Below are 22,277 nucleotides of genomic sequence, written 5' to 3' on the forward strand. Positions count from 1 at the left end.
AAATATCAAAATAAAAATATAAAATACTATAAATGTATACAATTTTACTTACTAAGTTAAAAATAAATATTTAAAAATATTATGTCTCAAAATATAAAATGTGTCAGGGATAGAAAAAGGGATAGTTCAACAGAGATGAATTATCCAAGAAAAAAATGAAGCTAAGATTGTCCTGAACAAAATGTTTGGGACATGACCAAGAATCCATAGGGACATGGTATATGTTTATGTTAGGAAATGAAAAAATAAATGTATTTATAGAAAATGAAATAAAAGATAATAAATAGCAGGGACTTCAACAGAAAGTCATTTTACGCCATATTAAAGAATATGTAGTGGGCTGGGAAGGTGGCTCAGTGGTAGAGTGCTTGCCTTGCATGCCTGAGGCCCTGGGTTCGATTCCTCAGCACCACATAAGCAAAAAGAAAAAAGCCGGAAGTGGCGCTGTGGCTTAAGGGGTAGAGTGCTAGCCTTGAGCTGAAGAGCTGAGGGACAGCGCCCAGGCCCAGAGTTCAAGCCCTACGACCGGACCCAAAAAAAAAAAAAAAAAGACTACGTAGTATATTGTAAGAAAAATCATCTTTAGAGAATTTTAATCAGCAAGACACAATTTCATTTTCAAAAGAACACCCTGAAGCTATTTACATTTGGATGCCTATGGGGCATACAAGTGGAAATATTCTCACACACAGAAGGTATACACATATATGCACACACAGACATATACATACATGCAAGATATATACATGGATACCTATGTATGTACATACATACATACATACATGCAGGAAATATGTCTTGAGGTAGAGTATTGAGAGTTGCTAAAACATCTCAAAGATGTCTTTGATGTTAACTAAGGGTTTGAGTAGAATAAGAAGAAAGTAATGTTTAGGATAAATGTTGAAGCAAAGATTTATGGTTTCCAGGAAAATAATGAGGAATCTCTCTTCTCTGAAGCATTCGTAGACTCTTAGTCTCCTTTTCCCTTGGTCAAGATACCTTTAATTATCTCCTTGAAATACTGTGTTTTAGAGTTGCTTCTTTGAAAAATAATGATATATCCAATATTATTCAAGTTTAAACCCAAAAATTGCATTCTCTCTATAAATAATATTTAATATTCTATATGAAATATAAAGTTAAGATCATTTTAAATATCTCAATCTAGTCTTAAGGCAAGAGAGTTTTATTCAATGATATTAACAGACCTAAACCTCATATATAAATAAAAGTGACTTTGTATGATGAATGATTTAAGAAATTTCCAGTAAGGTGCCTACTCTAGTCTTTACTTGTAAAAGTACTCTTTTAAAGGTGAACAGATCCTTGAAGAAAGACTCTAATCTGTTCAGCATGCTATTTATACTCAAAAAGTGTTAAATTATCCTAATCATACTTATAGTAACAATCAAGATTAATTGCAGCTATATTAGGATTACTTATTATTTGTTCTACTTCAGCAGTAACACAAATCCAATTGTGCCATTTCCATAATCCAAATTGTAAAAGAAACTAGAGGGAAAAACATCTGTGTAAAGCTGGTTGAAAAAGTAATCAAAATAAATCCTTAACCAGATGGTTATCTAAAACTCTCTTTTTGAAAAGGAGCCTATTCTGGACAGATTGTGTATGTGTCTCTCTGGTGGAAGTGGATTATCTGTTTTGAATTGGATTGTGATGACGATGACCCTATTCTAAGTAAACCAAATCTCTTCAACTATATAATGAGATCAGGAGGAACATTCAGACTGAGAACAACAGATTGCAGTAGCTTAGATTCTTTTGCTAATGTTTTTTTCCAGCCTCTTTCTTTGATGTATAGGATAGATCCTCTTTTATTTAATTTTAGTTTTTCTTTGCTGGGATCACTGATCCTGTCATTCTGGGTACTAATTATTTTTCTTCTTATCTTTTTAAAAAAGTTTTTTTTATAAACAGAGCTGAATGAGTAGCAGGAAGTTGCGAAATCTATCTTACAAAAAGGTGATATGGGAGAGCCAAGAATCTTCATTTTACTGGGCAGCAGGATTGGGAATTACTGAGAGTAACATTCGGATAATGTATTTCTTTTTTCTTTTTAGGCTGTGCGAAGGCAAAAGTTGCTTGAACAGAGTATCCAGTCCGCCCAAGAGATTGAAAAATCCTTACACTTGATTCAGGAGTCCCTTGCATTCATTGACAAACAGTTGGCAGCTTATATTGCTGACAAACTGGACGCAGCTCAAATGCCTCAGGAAGCCCAGGCAAGTACAACTAACAGAGAAAGAGCTTCTGTTCTTTTGTTTTTAATTACCTCCACAGGATGTTGCTGATTTTCTATCTTAAAGTTAATTCAATTACTTGTATGGACGTTTCTGGATTGACAGATTTGATTATGTAGAAGGAAAGATAAAAGAAATCATGACTAGCATACTTATCTATTTTTTCAAGTATGCAATATAGAAATAGAAACAATGAAAAATAGAAACACTGAGGCTTACTGTTTTCAACTTAGTGTTTTCCAACTCCACCCAAGCTGGAGGAAAACTGTAAGAATGTAAATAGGAAAAGAAACATTGCGATGGCAACTTTAAATAGTAGTCTCAAAAGTTTGGCTATCAACTCATCTTAGTTTTCATGTAATCACAAGTCATGTGATATCTTTCTTGTTGAAAATTAAAATGTTACAAGTAGTTGATGACAGAGTTAAAATCAGGTTTGCTTCTTGTTACTATTGATTATGCCAGATAGACTCAAATTAGTATACCCACAACCCATACACATTCAGTGCAAATTATGAATTGTGTTAATGAGATATTTTAGACTGAGAGATAAAATAACATCTAAATTGATATAATAATGTGTAATTTTAGACTATATCTAAATATAATTTCACATTCAGAATTTTTTAAAGGCCAAGTTTTTGTTTTTAAATAACATTTAAGTGTATGTGAAGAATCATAGGACTTATCACATGACATTTAAATAAAATGTCATAAATAGTCATTGTGTGGCTACTTTTCAAACTTTTCCTACATATTGTAGACCCTATTCAAATACAACTTAGAACCAGGTGCAGGTGGCTCACGCCTGTAATCCTAGCTACTCAGAAGGCTGTGATTTAAGGATGGTAGTTCAAAGCCAGACCAGAACTGGCTCTGAGGCTTAAAGTGGTAGAGTGCTAGTTTTGAGCACAAGAGCTCAGAGATAGTGCCCAGGCCCTGAGTTCAAGCCCTATGGCTGAAATATATATATATATATATATATATATATATATATATATATATATATATCCATATCCATATATACATCTCCATATATATATATATATATATATATATATATATATATGGAGATGTGTATATGGGTGTATATGTATGTATTATGTATATGTATATATATATATAAACTTGGATGCATATGAAATTATATAAAGAGCATTAGAGATAATCTAAAAATCCTAAAATCTATTTTCCTACCAGGGAAGTTTTGAATAAAAATGGGAAATAATAGCAACCATAGTTGAGGAGCTTTACCTCTCCAAAAATTTGGTCAAGTTCGCTAGCATTCCTGAGACTGTCCCAGCTTCACTCACATAGGCTTTTGTAAAATAAATGAGATTGAGAAAGATATCATCAGTGATTTGGGAAGGATTATAATCTAAATATAGAGTAGAAAGGAGTTCAACTTTTTTTTCAATTTACTGGATGTCCTCAGAGGAATATTTGGTTAAAGAATTCTCATAACTTTCTGAATGGAAATAAACATGTAAAGATATAAATTATTTGTTAAACAATAAAATAAAAAATCTGCACATTAAAATAAATACTTAATTTTGAGACATAGAAATGAAAGTATAAGTAGTAAACATTAAAGATTGGCTTATAAGAAATTTGAAAGGCTGGGCTGGGAAGGTGGCTCAGTAGTAGAGTGCTTGCCTTGCATGCATGAGGCCCTGGGTTCAATTCCTCAGCACCACATAAACAGAAAAAGCCGGAAGTGTTGCTGTGGCTCAAGCAGTAGAGTGCTTGCCTTGAGCTGAAGAGCTAAGGGACAGCACCCAGGCCCAGAGTTCAGGTCCATGACTGGCAAAAAAAAAAAAAGAAAGAAATTTGAAAGGCTTTAGGAAAAAATGTCAAGTTGAAAAGTTTGTGGTGTAGGATACAACGTGTATTCTTGTATTCGATACAAGTGAATGAGACTGGAACTCAGTGGCTAATGTGGCTAATCCTGTAATTCCAGCCACTCAGGAAGCTGAGAGCTGAGCATCTCAGTTTGAAGACATCACAGGCAGGAAAATCTGAGAATATTGTCTACAATTAAGCCACCAAGAAACTGGAACTAGAGCAGTGGCTCAAGCTTTCAAGCATTAGGTCAGAGACAGTGCCCGTGCTCTGAGTTCAAGCCCCAGAACTGGCACCAAAATAAACAAAAAACAAAACAAAACAGTTACGAGTGCCTGACTCTATAAGGATGAATATTATATAATGGTTTCTAATAGTAGAAAAAATCTATTTAGCATTCTCAGATGAAAATTTATGTTACAATATTTAACCATAGCAATTAAGAAGCACATGCAAATAGCAGAAATTAAGACATTTTAAATCCACTTCAACAAAGAGACTTTAGAATATTAATCATTTCAAATCCATCTTCTATATATTTCTGTTTTACTTGCATTTTCAAGGTGTTACTTGAAAATGAATCCCCTTGGTGCTAATATGCAATATTGGAAAATATAACCTACCCTTTGGTGGCTCTTGAAACATTGTTCTCCAATTCTTCATTTGATGATGACAGCAAATAAATTACTTTCTATAAAAATATCAATTATTCAGAGTAACGTAAGTTTTATTTTCTAAAGCTCATTTTGAAGCTTCCATGAAAGAGGTTAGTGGAGAGTAAACACATTGCCTGTGCAATAAGAACTTAATCACATATGCCAGCCACAGCACCCACTTAGAATACCAGCAAAATAACAAAATTATTGTGTGTATGTGCGTGAAGAGAGGAGAGATATATCTTAATACTTTATATTAACCAAAAACCAAGTATATTTCTTTAAATGTAGAGAAAACGCCAGTGCTAATTAAAAGCCTAGTGGAGTTTGCTTTCTCCTTTCATAAACGAAATAGTATTTTAATTCATTACAGAGGAGCAGGTCAAAATGAATGGCATTATCCTATTTATTGTCCTTCTCAGAATGTGCTCACATTTTCTGTCAAATACTGTTTGTAGAGATTTGTGAGTGTCTGCCTCCACCGTGTGGTACACTGATAGTTTTGCTACTAAATTTGAATCTGTTAGTAAAGCCACATTTTTCCAGGTGGACCCATTGTAACAATGAGATATACAAGACATGTTGAAAAACGAACTTTACAACTTTGCAGGGAGAGGGTGGGGCGGAGGGCAGGGATGGTAAGGGGAAACAAAGGAGGAGGCAACAATGTTTGATAAGAAAGGTACTCATTACTTTGCTCATGTAATTGTAACCCCTCTGTAGGTATTTTCACAATAAAAACTTATTAATAATAATAAAAAAGATTCTCAAACATATATGTATAATATTCTGGTGACTATATTCTCAGTTTATTAAAAGTCAACATAGACCAAGATGCTTCCTCGTTAGTATTTCTAGCTATAGGACAGAAAAGTTTTTCATTTCTTCAGCATGTGGGTTAATCAGTAACCTGTTGTGAGCTTAGGAAACTCTGTCCTTTTAACTTGAATTTTATTGAGTTTTCTTATTTTTTATTTAGTGATACAAGCTTACTGGAGGAAATCTTAACATTTTAGACTATAAAACAAACACATTGCAAGAATACAAGAGCATAGGTTGATACAGAAGCATTTTATTGTTATAATAGTACTTAGCCAAACTACCATCTTAACTGCTGTGATTTCAATCCAAACCGCCCAATGCCAGGCCACTTGAAAAGAGATTTTTGTTAAAGTACAATGTTAAAATGATGACAGTGATAACAGAATCAATGTTAATAGGAGCCCTCATCTAGAAAATAAATAGATACTGAAACAAAAATGTAAGCATCTTTTAAAAATACTATCCTTAAAAATATTAGGGCTGGATATGTGGAAGAGAAAGGGAATTACAGAAAAAGCAGAACAATGAATGAACCACGGCAACATTGATATTCACTTGACAGTATGTATGATATGAACATTACAACTTGGGGGGTTGAGGGAGGGGTAAGCGGGAGACAAAGAGGGATGGGGTAATGATGATTAAAAACAAATGTACTTATCATCTTACCTAGGTAACTGAACATTCCCCCTCAACACATCACCTTTTCAATTAAAAAATAAAATTTAAAAAAATAAGGCTGGGAAGGTGGCTCAGTGGTAGAGTGCTTGCTAGCATGCATGAAGCCCTGGGTTCAATTTATCAGTAACACATAAACGGAAAAAGTCCCAGAAGTGGAATTGTGGCTCAATTGGTAGAGTGCTAGCCTTGAGCAAAAAGAAATTCAGGGACAGTGCCCAGGCCCTGAGTACAAGCCCCAGGACTGGCAAAAATAAATAAAACATTAATGTTTCTTTGAAGCAATTTTAAAATTAAAGTTCCATTTTTCTGTTAACTTTAAAGAAACTCATGGTATGAGTTCATCTGTTTTATGCCTTCATTTTCCACAAAAATATACTAACATACAGAATTTAGTTTTAACGAGTGATATTATCCAGCATAGACAACTGAAGTATCCAAACTGCATCCTAGGCGAATCAAATTACAATCAGGATTGATTCTGTCATCAAAATGATAAGAAACTGTCAGCTATTTTAACATAGCTAAAATTAAGCACTTGAGTTTACCGTGGGTGTGCAGACATCCCTATTGTGTGCTAATTTGATTTATCTGTTTTATGCCCAACAGTCGTGTCACTGGATCATATTGTAATTCTGATTTTAGCTTTTTTTTTTTTTTTTTTTTGGTCTGGTCGTGGGGCCTGAACTCTGGGCCTGGGCGCTGTCCCTCAGCTCTTCAGCTCAAGGCTAGCGCTCTACCACTTGAGCCACAGCGCCACTTCCGGCTTTTTTCTTTTTGCTTATGTGGTGCTGAAGAATCGAACCCAGGGCCTCAGGCATGCAAGGCAAGTGCTCTACCACTGAGCAACCTTCCCAGCCCGTGATTTTAGCTTTTGAGGAAGTTCTATAAAGATTTCTTTAGTGGCTGAAGTAATTTACATTCTCACCAAAAGTATGTAAGGATTCTTTCCTCCTTCTCCATTCTCATGATCATTTTCAATTGTTGATCAATTTTCTTTATACTCACAGCATTCTGACAGGTGTGAAAGAGAATGTGAATGTTACCTTATTTGCATTTCCTTTTTAGCTAAGGACATTGAACTTTATAGGTTTATTGGCCTTTTAAAAAAATTGCTGGTACTGAGGCTTGAATTTAGGGCCTGGGCATTGCCCTTTAGCTTTTTCACTCAAGGCTGGCACTGTACCAGTGCTCTACCAGAGCCAAGCTCCACTTCCAGCTTTTTTTAAATTTAATTTTATTGTAAAGATGATGTGCAGAGAGGTTACAGTTACCTAAGTATGGTAATAAGTACATTTCTTTTTGAACATTGTTACCCCTCTCTCATTTTCTTCCATTTTCCCTTCCCTCCCCCCCACCTCCTACCAAGTTTTAAAGTTCTGAGTCTCATGGACTTTCCTTCTTCAGAGGAGCAGCTAGGATTACTGGCTTGAGCCACTGGCACCCACTGTGCTTTTGTTCTTTTGAAAACTGTTCAATTCATTTGCCATTTTGAATTGGATTATATGTTCTTTTACTGTTTGTTTGATGAATAGCTTGACAAGATATCCATTACTTTTAGGTCTCTCATACTTCTAAACAGTCTTATAAGAACTGTAGTCTTTAAAAAAGAATCACTATAATAAGATTCCTAGCTATGTCTTTGTCATATGTTCATTGTGAGGGAGTCTGGAGTAACAAACTACTGGTAATTTCCTCTCCTATTTTAAATGTCTCCTTTGTTATAAGAAAGCAATGAAGGTAGAAAATATAGCTGAGAACTACTCTACACCTGTGTTAGTTTAGATCAATAGAACTTTCAATGTAGGTGTTTGAGGCTAAACTCAGCTTGATTTTCTTTTTTTTTCATTTTTCCTGATTCCAAATATACAGTAAATATATAAATTATCTGATTCATCTTAAGGCTCACTGTAGTATTTTTATAATTAGCTACTTACATATCTATAATTTTTTAAATTATGAAGATATTTCAGAACATACTTTTTTTCTTTTTCCAATAATTTCAGATTTTGAATTTCCAATATGTAAGAAAACCTTACATGGACAACTGTTAAAATCACCTATGTCATTATGTGTGAATGATGCATATTCTATAAATAAGAATATGATAATTATTTAGATTATTATACCACAAGGATTATATTCATGTAACTATTCTAAATCTTTTTTCCCATGGATTTCTGTTTTCATCTTTTTGAATCTCCCACATCATAGATTTAACTGTATGAATAACAGAGGAATGTAAACTAATTTAGAAAACAAATGTAGCATGTAGTTTTATAACAGATTAAAGTTAGCCACACTGGGTTTAACTATCAGATTTCATTTGCTGGAGATGAAGAAAATATATTCCTGTGGTCATTTTTATCCAATAAGAATAATAATAAGAAAACAGTAAAAACCTATAAAGTTTCATTCACCAAACTAGGACTTCAGTTTGATTAAGAGAACACTGTAATTCTAATTTCTTCTTCCCATTCTTCTTCTCTCCATTAAATTTGTGACTATAATTTAGTATCAATAAAAGTAATAGAAAAATCATTTTTAAACAAAGCAACTTGTTAATTTAAGCTGATTACATTAGCTACACATCAAAAGAATTTATAATTGAGCTTGTCTTATGTTTATTGAGGAAACTAAGCCTTTAATTCACTTTGAATGTATTTGGTCTTATTTAAATTTAAACTTTATAAACGATCAAAATCAATGGCTTAAAAAATAAAGAATGAAATGCTGATTGTGGTCTGACAGATTGAGTTTATGATTTCATTAGGGAATAAAACAGACTTTTATCATATAAACCTGCACACTTGATTGCCAAATGACTTAGAACCCTCTAACTTTATAGCCTACTTCTCTGATTTATGAATTAGAGTGTATAAACCCTCTAGGGTATTTTTTGAGAATTAATGTGAGGATAAAATAACCTACCTAAATATGAAAATGAGGAAGTAGATAAGCAATTTCACTTCAAACTGATACCTCCATATCAAATATATTTTCTTCCTCACTCAACAAAGGAGATCTGACAGTGTAGCTAATTTTCAGTCTGTTCTCAAGCTACGTGTCACATTGCTGTGGTTCGCTGCTACTGATTGATTGCCAGTTTAGAATTATTATTATATTTATTTGGACCTGTTGAATTGCTGGGAAAACCATCACAAGAATGACTTGTAAGTATGCAAAAGTTTGGAAACCTACCACAAATTATGCAGTACATTTTGAGAAACAACACTATTATTTCCTCATAGAAAGGATGATGATGAAATGTACGTTTTTCATATTACAAACTCAGAAGTGTTCATCTTAACCTGCAAATAAATTATTCTACCTTACTTGAGCATTTCTCTACAACTTCTAACTATAAAGATGAAACAAACTAGTAGCATCATAGAATGATCACACATACTCTGAATATATTGAAGTAATTTAATGGAATATTTTTCCCAATTTACTCTTACACAAATGGATATTTATTCTAAAAATATCTGCAAGCAGAGTTGAGCCAAACTGTACACTTAGATAACACTGGTCACCCAGGTAACATGGCTAGTTTTAATTTCCTTTTTAGTAATCATTATCTAAAACTAGTTTATCCTTAATTTACTTTTGTGATCTTTGCCTTGTCTACCTCCATTTCTTCCTGCTGATGTTCTGGAAAGCAAGGCCAACTAGTAGGTGCTTAAGATGTATCTTGTAAATTTATTAAGTTCCTCAAGTTTTTCCTTATAAATTATGTAACAGAAATATAACCAACAATGTAACAATTTGAAAAAGTGGAAAAACCCTAAATGGCTCTTGGAATTTTGCCATTCATAAGCTAGCACAAAAAAATATGAACATTAAGGAATTACTTGCTAAAACAAGTTTACTATAATCAATGAGAGTCATATTACAGTGGTAAAATAGTATCAGAATATATTGATTTTAGTAATAACCTGTTATCTTCTCATAGTGGCTTATGACAGTGCCAAGGTTTGAAGTTTAGAAAATACTTCCAAAGTATTATAACTATACAAAAAGAAATTTTCACAGGGAAAGGAATGATTACTGGGGGAAGTACATACTCTAGCTTCTCCATGGTGTTTTATTAGGTCATTACAAATGTCTAAGGTACAGAAGACTCTTATTTGTGTTTCAAAAACATTTGAACAGGTTAAGGCTATGGTTATTGCATTAGAATAAGATAAAGCTACAAATGGACACATGAGATCTAACGTTTCATTTCTAGGAAATAAACCTTCTAGAGAGTCTAATCAAATTAGAGGATTTTTGTTTTGTACAAACTGTAGTAAAAATGCTATGTTAGATTCTTCTTTTTTCCATATGTTGAACAATTATGCAGGATACTCTGAAACTTTGACAAACTATTTTCCCACATCATTATTAAAATTTTGTTTATTGCCATACATTATCATTTAGTATATTTCATTAAGTTGAATGTAATTATGAAGTTACTATTGGTTTTAAGATTACATAGTATTAATATTTTTCTTTTTTAATGTTTTTTATTATAAAAACGGTGTACAGAAGGGTTACAGTTACATGAGTAAGGAAATGAGTAATTTCTTTTTTTATTGGTGATTTTTTTCTTTATTATTTTTATTTTTACTTTTTATTGTGAAAATACTGTACAGAGGGGTTACAATTACATGGGCAAGATAATGAGTACATTTCTTTGTTGCTTTGTATGTCCCTCCCCCATGGTATAACCCCTGCTTTCACTGTATTTGGGGTTGGTATAATTTGTGGAGGGGAAAGGAAAAAACAAATCGTTTAAATAGGGATACAGGTGGACCCATTGCAACAATGAGATGTACAAGTCGTTATGTGGAAATGAGTATATTTCTTAATGAGCTTTGTTTCCTTTGTTTTTCCCCTACCATCCCTTCCCTCCACACCTCTCTAACTCCTCCCTCCCCCTCAAGTTGTAAATTTCTTTTTCAACAGTGTCTTGTACATCTTGACTTATTTTTCAGTTATTTTGTCTAGAAGTACTTTCTTTCTTCAATGTTACAAAAGCTCCAAGAATCGTTTGATATTTCTTTTTTTTCCCATTAAATACTCCAGACTTGCCATTTTCTGTCATTAATTTGATATATGAGAATCATCTGATGAGGTAAAGCATGATAAAAAGCCTGTTCTCAGCTCAGTTAATTCATTGTATTGGAAATGTTATTAATATTTGATTGATATTTTTGTTCTAAAATTTTGCCCTTTAACAGTCTTTTTTGGAAAAAATATTGTTATTGCAAAGGTGATGTACATAAGGGTTACAGTTACATAAATGCACATTAAGAGTGCATGTCTTTTTGAACAATGACACCCCTTCCCTTGCTTTCCTCCAGATTTTCCCTCCTTTCCCCACCTAAGAGGTTTTTTTTTTTTTAAATTGTAAAAATAGTATACAGAGGGGTTACAGTTAAATGAGTAAGGTAATGAGTACATTACCTCCTCCTTTGTTATTCCCCTACTATCACTTCCCTCCACACCTCCCCAACTCCCCCCTCCTCCCACAAGTTGTAAATTCGTTTTCAACATAATGTCTTCTCATTGTTACAATGGGTCAACCTGTATCCTTGTTTCAGCTTTTTGTTATTTACCTTCCCCTCCCCAAATTAGAAAAATGTATATACAAGATGCAGGGCACCGATGTCAAATACAGTGAAAACAAGGGTTATACCATGGGGGAAGAACATACAAGAGAAACAAAAAAAATCACATAGTACGTTTTCAACATAGTGTCTAGTGAATAGCACTGCTGCATTTTTTCACCCTTTGTCCCTCCATTTCTGTGCCCTCTGCCTTATTCTCCCAAAGAGAGATAAATGAACAAACAAGACAAAAGGAAATGAAAACCAACCAGCAACAAAGAAGAAGAAAAAAATCCTGTTTCCATTTCCTGGAGTTCATTTTGATAAATATTTTTATGACATAGTTATTGTACTTATATGATCCTGTCCTCAGAATATCCTCCTTTGGTCTCACTGTGTGAATGTCTAGACACCTGTATAGTTTATCATAACATACACTGAGACCTTAACTGTCTTGTATGGTAAAAATTATTATTACTTGTAGAGAGTTTTAGTTATGAACATAGTTTATGGGTTGTCAAATACCATTTGGCTTTGGTACTGATATGTGGATATAGTTGGCTTTACATGACTTCACTTTAAATGAAAAATTCCAGTGATTCTGAATAATGGTAGAATAATTTTGGAAATTTCTAACTGTAATAGCCATTTATAGACATAATTTTGTTTGGATAAAATCTATCCCAAAGCCGAGCACAGATGGCTCATGCCTGTAATCCTAGCTACTCAGGAGGCTGAGATCTGAGGATTGTGGTTCGAAGCCAGCCCAAGATGGAAAGTCCATGAAACTCTTATCTCCAATTAACTGCCAGAAAACCAGAAATGGTGCTGTGGCTCAAGTGGTAAAGTGCTAGCCTTGAGCTGAAGAGCTGCGAGACAGCGCCCAGGCCAAGTTCAAGCCCACTATTGACCAAAAAAAAAAAAAAAGACAAAACAAAAAAAAAACAACAAAAAAAGACAAAAACACTTCTATCTCAATATTTTCTTGTAGAATAGCAAAAATAGTAGAGTGTGTTTTTTTCAGTATGAACATGATATCAGAAAAGATGGTGTAATGTTTTTCTTTTACTTTATTAGAGTGATTTTTTTTTGGAATAGGAGATTGTCTATTCTGACTGAAAGCTTCTATAATAATCTGTTATATAAACAATTCCCTTACCTATTTCACAATAAACCTATCTTAAAGTGAGAAGCATTTTTAATTACATAGTTCTAGAATAACAACTCTGATAAAGTTAAGTAGATGGTAAATGTATCCTAAATATGAACTAAAAGTTATTATTTGAATGAAAAAGTTGTTTAATTCATACAGGTGATAGATTAATATAGCTACACAAGTTCACACAAATGTTTGTTTTGGTGGTGGCAATATTATCAATGGTTTCTTTTCATGTTTTTCTATATACATACACATACTATATATATGTAACATGTATATATATGTATATATATATATATATATATATATACATACACATAGCTAAAAGACTATATTTTTATTTTTCCCCTTGATTTTCTGGAGAAATGTTGAAATGTTTAAACACACATATATATATATATATATATGTATATATAGATAGATAGATAGATAGATATAGATAATGCTTATGTATATATAAGTTTGGCATTCTTTCTTGATATCTATTTTTTTCATCAGTTTCTTCTCTCAATCTTCATCTCTGCTGTTTAACTGTTATTACCCCCTTTTAAATCTCTCCTGTCAAAGTCAATCTCAATTGTCCTCATTGTTAGTGATAGCAAAAGTCTCATCCTAACAAGGAAGCTTGTAATATCGCTGGAAATTCATGAGTAAAATTTGTGAAAATAGTTTGGATGCGTGGACATTTATTATTTCATCTAATTTTTTTCTACTGTATATATAAGAAGCTTCCAGCTATGCTGACTGCAAATTATGACAAATATCAAAATGGTTTGACACTTTGCCCATTGTGAAAATCAGAGCCATGGTATATATTGACATTATTCCATTCTGATCACTTAAAAGCATCAAGTGAAAAACTTTCAACTTCTTGCCTTTCCCACATTATCTTTATATATTACTTTTGATTTTTAAAATAAAAGGCCAACTCCCCTTCTTTGAATAGTTTCCATTGAACATGACTTTGTTATTTTCCTTTTCTTTATATGTTTATTCTAATGAATTATCACCTTACAATAAAGGAAAAATCTTTCATAAAATCTTATACATATTCACATGTGATTGACCTGAATTTCATTATGATGAGTCCAAAGTCTTCAAAAACCATTCAAATTATTTTCTAAGTATGCCACTTGTTCTTTAATCAGGCTTCAGCCCTTCAAATACTGATTTCTATTCTCATTACACACAGAGTGATCTAGTCAAAGTATTCATTGACCAGCTAATGTACACTTATTACTACTTGTCTCATATGATCTCTCAAAACTGACATTGTTGATTTCTCATTCTCAAAATCATCACATCACTTGATTTTAGTGGCATTCTCTCTTTCTTGGTTCCTTATTTTCTCTGAATAGATTTTTAGGGTAAGTTTCTTTTTCATGTCCCTTAATATCTATTGTTCTCAATGGGTTTTCTCCTTCCAACTTCTCTTTCATATTTAGAAATACTGAAATAAATATATATTGTATGAAGTTGGATTGCCACACCCTCTTCCTCATCTTCTCTTGCTCTTCCTCCTCCTTCTCTTCTCTCTCTTACTCCTATTTTCTTGAAACAGACAGTTACACACACACATCTATTGTGATGAATAAAAAGAAAGCTTATTTCATAGTATTACTGATATATAGTAACATTTTATGACTATTAATTTCATCATTTACTTTGAATGTCAGCAGTAAATTTATTATTTATTATTTTAATCACTTTCTAGTTTTCATTATTTTATTTTTATTAACTCCAAGACACCATATGTATCAATTTAGGTCATGTCATATCTTTTTTTTTTTTTTGGTCTGATCGTGGGGCCTGAACTCTGGGCCTGGGCACTGTCCCTCAGCCCTTCAGCTCAAGGCTAGCACTCTACCACTTGAGCCACAGTACCACTTCCGGCTTTTTTTTTCTGCTTATGTGATGCTGAGGAATCGAACCCAGGGCCTCATGCATGCAAGGCAAGCACTCTACCACTGAGCCACCTTCCCAGCCCACAGTCATGTCATATCTTTATATTATGTGTTTAGTAGTCCTTTGTTTACCTCTAATTCTTTCTAATCTCTAGTAATCACTACTTAACATTGAGATTTACTTTGTTTATTTTCCATGTGTGGGAACAACATGCAGAGGTTGTTTTATTCTGTCTGCATTTACCCAACATAATGTCCTGCAGTTTCAGCCATTTATAATTGATATGAGTTAAATTTTATTGTATAACTCAATATATACAACCACAGTTTTTCATCCATTCTTCTGTTGGTGAGCCCAATAGAATGATTAAATATCTCAGCTATTGTGAATAATACTACAACTAAGAAGAGTATGCATATATGTCTTTTGTATTCTGTCTTTCATTCCTTTGGGTATACGCTTAAGAGTGTTATCACAGGATAGTTCTAGGATTAGTTTCTTGAGGAATCTCCATACTGATTTCCATAAGGTCTGTACTAATTTATTTTCTCTCCACAACTGGGTAGGGGTTTCTTTTAACCAGCAATGGTAATTTAAAATTTTAATAGTAGTTATTCTAACTAGAATGAGTTTTTATTTACATTTTCTAATCATTAATGACATTGCACATTTTATTTTATATTTGCTGATAACTTGTATTACCTCATTTATTTATTTGTTTGTTTGTTTATTTTAATTTTTGTGCCAGTACTGGATCTTTAACTCAGGTTCTCAAACTTTCACTTGGCTTTCTCACTCAAGAATGGTACTCTGCCACTTGAACCACAACTCTACTTCTATTTGCTGGTTAATTGGAGATAATAGTCTTAGGGTCTTTGCTGCCTAAACTGGCTTGGGACTGTGGTCCTCAGATCTCAGCTTCCTCATAGCTATAGGTATGTTTATGGGTGTGAGCCACTGGCATTATTAATATTACTTCTTTTGAGGAATTTTCGTTAAGATTATTTGCAGATTTTATTTAGATAATTTGCTTTAAATTTCTTGAGTTACTTTCATATTCTGGATACTAATCCTTTGTTAGATCAATTGTTGGTAAGAATATTCTAATATTCTGTAGGCTGCCAATTTCACTTCTACTCTCTAGTAGCTTTTAATTTTTTTATTATTTGTTTTTGGCAATCATTATTGAGCTCATGGATTTACTGCATGCAGTCTTTGCCGATAGGATTGTTTTGAGGTGTTTTCCTTATATTTATATCTAGTAGCTGCCAAGATTTCTGTTTAAATATTTGTTCTACTTACATTGAATTTTGTGCATAATGAGAGATGAGTCAAATTTTAATCTGCATATGGCCATCTCGAGTTTCCCTAGCATCATTTAGTATAGGCTGTCCTCCTTCAATGGGATATTTTTGGTGCCTTTGTTGAGAATTTTTTCACTGTAGATGTGTGGATTTATTCCTTAGAGTGCTCTTCTATTCCACTGCTCTATCATTATTGTTTTCTACTGAACTATTTATCTGTTTTTATGGTAGTAATTTGTTGTACTCATTACTATGGCACTATAATATGTCTTAAAAACAAGGATTGTTATGTTTCTTGCTTTATTCCTTTCTGTTCAAGAATGATTTGTTTCTTCATAGCCATTTTTGCTTTCATATGAATTTTAGATTTCATTTCTGTAAAGAGTGGCATTTTATTCTGATTGAGATTGTTGACTAATCTTTAGGTATTATTGACATTTTCACAATATTAATTCTTATAATTCATGAACATTGTATATGTCTATTGTATACATTTGTACAGTTTCAATTTATTTCGTTGGTACCTTCTAATTTTCATTGCAAATGTCTTTTGCTTCCATGTTTAAACTAATTTTAGGGGTTTATTTTTGTGGATTGCTTTCATAATTTCCTTCTCAGACAGTTTACTGCCACTAAAGAATGATGCTCATTTTTATGTTAATGCTATGTCCTTGAACTTCATTGAAACCATTCATAAGTTCTAAGAATTTCAAATTTTTAAGTTTATCTTCATTTGCAAAATACTAGAAACTATGTATTAGTTGTTGTGTTTCTCTCTTTTACAAGTACCTTAGAGAAACAACTTAAAAGGAGGAACACAAGTTAAAAGGAAGAACTTTTTTTTTTTTTGTCGGTCGTGGGGCTTGAACTCTGGGCCTGGGCGCTGTCCCTCAGCTCTTCAGCTCAAGGCAAGCACTCTACCACTTGAGCTACAGCGCCACTTCTGGTTTTCTGTTGGTTTATTGGAGATAGGAGTCTCATGGTCTCAAGGAGGAACGTTTTATTTGAGCTTATAGTTTCAAAGATTTTATTACTCCTTTACTTTGGGCTTGAATCAAGAAACAGCTTTATGGTTGTGGGAAGAATCTGTGCACCTCATGGTAGCTAGAAAGCAGAGAGGTGAGAATGCCTGAGCTAGCATGCTTTCTCTTTTTCCTAGGCTAGAGGTCAGCTTAGGAATTTTGCAGCCCACATTCAAGGCTAATCATCCTCCTTAGTTAATTGTATCTGGAACCTCTGTGTGGTGTGTGTGTGTGTGTGTGTGTGTGTGTGTGTGTGTGTGTGTGTGTGTGTGTGTGTGACTAATCTCCTTGGCACTTTTTAATCCTATTACGCTTAAGCATCACAACAGTCATTTAGGACTTGAAATTATTTAATTCTTGATTTCCAACTGTATTTCTAGTTATGTTTCTGCCAAATTATTCATACTGTTTAATTCCTCAACTCTACACCTTGTTTTATCATAATGTGAAATGCCTTGGTTTCATGGTCCTGTTGCCTTGCTTGTTTAGTATTCTCTAGGACTGTTATATAGATGGAAAAGCTCCAAATAATTGAAGCAATATATAAGTGGGGCATGGGATTTAGCCAAAGCAGACAGGGATGTTTTGTAGATGCCACAGGCAACAATAACATTTTTACTTGGAAAGAAACTAAAGCCTGTGTTTTGGATATTACTAACAACTATTTATCATTATCTATAATAGTGTTCTGAATTGAAAAGGCTCAGCTAGGTTATTCTCTCTTTGACTATCTAATATCATTACAGCTGATACCATAGTAACCTGAAAGCTTAACTGGGCTAAACGCCCAGTAAGACTCACTCATGGGGAACCGTCCATTGAATGCTTAACTGGAATAGTATCCTGGAACATTACCTGTAGACTCTTTGTAGGGACTAGTGTTCCCAGAGTTGTTTTGCTGGATGGAACGAACATAAAGGATCCCTGTGTTTGTTTTACAGAATGATATAAGCTGTCAAGGGATTTAAGAACTTTGGGAAAGAATCACTTACGTAATAATCTATTGCTTAAGGCAGTAAAAAAAAAAAAAAAAAAGAAGCCAGATTTAAGGAAGTGAAGAAACGACCCGACCCATCTATTGATGGGAAGAAGAGCTACTGTTATATCATCTTTAGAAAATTCTGTCTACCACAGCCTGACTGGAAGTCACAAATATTTTTTGTTACTCTTTCTCAGTGCTTTAGCAAATTCGTTTCTCTCTACTCATGGATTTTGCCATTTCTTTTTGTTTGTTTGTTTGTTTGTTTTGTTTTTTTTGGGTCCAGTTGTGGGGCCTGAACTCTGGGCCTTGGCGCTGTCCCTCAGCTCTTCAGCTCAATGCTAGCGCTCTACCACTTGAGCTACAGCGCCACTTCTGGCTTTTTTCTTTTTGCTTATGTGGTGCTGAGGAATCGAACCCAGGGCCTTGAGCATGCAAGGCAAGTGCTCTACCACTGAGCCACCTTCCCAGCCCGGATTTTGCCGTTTCTTAATAAACACTCAATGGTATATACTTTGTAAGCATAGTTTTTCAGCATATCTGACACAGTATCCAAAATTCAGAGAATTTGGCCTTTCTCCTGTCAGATTTAAATTTGTTTCAAAGTATCTGATAGATGTGTCTTATTCATGCCTTACCTGTGTTTGAATTATCCATGACTTGGTTGTGGCCAGAATTATATAGCATAGATATGGCTGTTATTGGTTCCCGTGTTTTAGAGGATTAAATATTTTCCAGATGAGATGTTCTGACTATAAACCTCTTATGGCATATGCCATTCCCACAGATTTTATTAATTATTCAGACTTCTATTTAATATCACCTCCCCTATTATATCTGTTGCCTACCTTGTATATGTATGTATCAGTTCACCCTATGTGTTGCCTTTATATTTTGTATATTGTTGAGTAGTTCTCAAATTCTATACATCATAAAGAATAAGACATCATTATTTCTTGTGCTTGAGTTAATCAACTAATGAAGATATTGTATTTAGTAATAAATACATATTTCATTGATCTTTGCACCTATTTATTTCAAGATAGAATGATAATCAATTAAATACTTCAAAATCAATTTTCCATTATACTTGTTAGGAAAAATATAGTATGTAATATGGATATATGTCTGTAATTTTACATATATGGTATCATAGCTATAAATTTATGGACTAACATCCTAAGAAAGTACTCTACCATTTAGCTAATCTAGTGGGATAAGTCTAATTACTCAATCCAGGGATAGCTGGTAAGAAAAAAAATAATTTTCTAATAGTTTGTACCAGAAGTGACTTGAAAGGGTGAAAAGTGTTCATTGTAATGTGCATCAAACATGTTTTGCATTATAATTTTGTAGACATTGTAATAGAAGTTAACTGATTCTTTTCCTCTAAGTGATTTAAGATAACCTGACAGTGACTGAATTTTGAAGCTGCAAAATGTTATTACTTGCTGAATTTTGCTGTGTCTGACAGTGAAATATAAATGAATTGCTTTAGTAACTACACAGTGCAGGTTTGATATATACTTACATTTTAAAAAGCCAACATTCTTGATAAATACTGCAAATAAGACTAAAATTTTTTATTAAATATAGAAAATATCTACATAACTTATTTAAATTTCAGAAAAGTAATATCTGTTGAAAGTGTTGCATATTGATCAGACCAAAAAATTAAAACATCCAAATTCTTTTTTCTAGCTCTATAATTTCCCTGAAATGTAATTGAAATATAGCATATAAAGACTGAGTAACAATCACTGTTCAGTATATTATCTATCTTGAACATTATCAATATGTCTTACCCATTTCACAATTAGCTTATTTATGAAAGTTAATTACTTTTTTTCAGATTTGAGTATAATGTCAAAGATAAGACAGTGTCAATGTCATATGACGTATAAATAAAATTGTATAATGAAAGAAAATGATATATGAAGTATTTGTTATCATTGAGTCAAATGACCATTTCTTTTTATAATAATACCAATTGAGGAGAAATAAATCATTTCATTTTTATCACTTCTGATATGCAACAGTACCTATTATCATTTTAGAGGAATCTATATTGTTAGCTGTGGTTTAGAAGAGTTTCTGAATTTTACCTTCATGGAAAGTGAGTTGTCCTTTGAAATAACTTTCAGCATATGCTGACTAATATTGTTATTCTTCCAACAGAAAATACAATCAGATTTGACAAGTCATGAGATTAGTTTGGAAGAAATGAAGAAACATAATCAGGGGAAGGATGCTGCCCAAAGAGTTCTATCCCAAATTGATGTTGCACAGGTATATTTTATTGCATAAACCAAAGACTTTGCAAACCCTATTAAAAGTGACTCTATTTATGCACATTGATTATTAGTAAAATTGAGATGGAGGGCACAATTTGAAATTGATACTGTGATATATATCAATATTTACTCTTTTATTTGGTACATTTTTTTGTGCTTGTGCCAAACCTGGCAAACCTTGTGCCAAACCTTGAACTCCTGCCCTGGGTGCTGTCCCCAAGCTTTTATGCTTAATGATACCACATGAGGCAAAGCTTTCTTTCCTTCTTTTCTCCCTCCCTCCCTCCTTCCCTCCCTCCCTCCCTTCCTTTTTTCCTTCCTTCCTTCCTTCCTTCCTTCTTTGGTAATTAATTGGAGATAAGAATTTCATGGACTTTCCTACCCAGTTTAGTTTTGAACCACAGTTTATTTGGTACATTTTAAAGATAAATAGGGTAGGGTGTTTATTTGATACCAGATTAAGAAAAATTGCTGAATTTTCTCAACATGTTTTTTATGGGATGATTGGGGCAAAGGGCTGTTTTCCTTTCTTTTCATTTGTTTATTTTCTTTTCTTTTGTTTCCATTGCTATATGTCTGACAACAATGAAAATAAAGGAAAACATAATAAAATATGCCTAGATATTTTACAGAAGGCAAAGTTAAATTGATACCTCCTTTCATTGCCTTTACAGAAAAAATTACAAGATGTCTCCATGAAGTTTCGATTATTCCAGAAACCAGCTAATTTTGAGCAGCGTCTACAAGAAAGTCAGATGATTTTGGATGAAGTAAAGATGCACTTGCCTGCATTGGAAACAAAGAGCGTTGAACAGGAAGTAGTACAGTCACAGCTAAATCATTGTGTGGTATGTATTTGTGGTGGCAAAGATCCAGCTTCCCTTTAATTTCCTTATTTAGAAGTACTTAATCATTTCATTTATAATAGAAACATATTTTCGCAACATGTAATGATGATATATATTTTAAGATTAACAACAGAAATTTCACATGTATTTAGACACAAGAACTTTTTTCAAAGTAGTAGTGAGTTGATGCCTTTTCTATAAATGGAATTTTGAATCTAAAATTCTGTTAATATCTGTGCTTAATTTTTTAAAATATGTTTTTATTGTAAAAATACTATACAGAGAAGTTACAGTTACATGAGCAAGGTCACGAGTACATTTTCTATCAAGCTTTGTAACCTCCTCCTTTTTATTTTTTTTTTCCTTGGTTATTTTGGAATTTGAACTCAGGAACTTGTACTTGTTAGGCTAATGCACTACCACTTGAGTTGTTCTATCAGCTCTTTTAGTTCATTCTTATGGCACTTTGAATATATTTTAAATGTAAATACAGATAAGAAGTACCAAGACAGCAACCACCAGAGTAGCTACAATAATACCCATTTCTAAAATAGTAGGTGTACAGGAAGCTAAGAAGCATACAGAAGATGCAGAAGTCATCCCTAATTCTCCAGTTAACCAGGCTATAGATTATCTGAGAGAAATTAAAGATAAACAACTGTGAAGCACAAAGCAGATTGCATTCCAGTACTTTTATTCCAAAGTGTAATATATTTTAATTAAATATCAGTCCTGTATATACAATGAAATGCCATCAATCCACACAAATAGAATAAAAGGGCAAGAAATGCTAAATCTAATCCATGGCATAATTCCTCACTAGCCTTTGGAATATAGTGTTACATATTTCTATCCTTAGAAATTGATTAAGTCAGATATTCTCTGAAAACAACACTGACATGTGAGGGTAGCT

At 33.1% G+C, this 22,277-nt stretch overlaps 1 protein-coding gene across 1 annotated transcript in view; it reads left to right on the forward strand.

Annotated features, from left to right (window-relative positions):
• The first annotated feature begins 1,944 nt into the window (after positions 1-1,944).
• Positions 1,945-22,277, forward strand: part of Dmd (dystrophin) — a 1,242,252-nt gene continuing 1,221,919 nt past the window's right edge. The window contains exons 1-4 of the mRNA XM_042692421.1: positions 1,945-1,983; positions 2,082-2,243; positions 20,401-20,511; positions 21,191-21,364. Coding sequence (XP_042548355.1) covers positions 1,945-1,983; positions 2,082-2,243; positions 20,401-20,511; positions 21,191-21,364 — 486 coding nt within the window. The remainder of the gene's footprint in view (positions 1,984-2,081; positions 2,244-20,400; positions 20,512-21,190; positions 21,365-22,277) is intronic.

This window comes from Dipodomys spectabilis, unplaced genomic scaffold (genome assembly GCF_019054845.1).
Source record: "Dipodomys spectabilis isolate Male_0828 unplaced genomic scaffold, ASM1905484v1 ptg000156l, whole genome shotgun sequence".
In the NCBI taxonomy this organism is placed as follows: Eukaryota; Metazoa; Chordata; class Mammalia; order Rodentia; family Heteromyidae; genus Dipodomys; species Dipodomys spectabilis.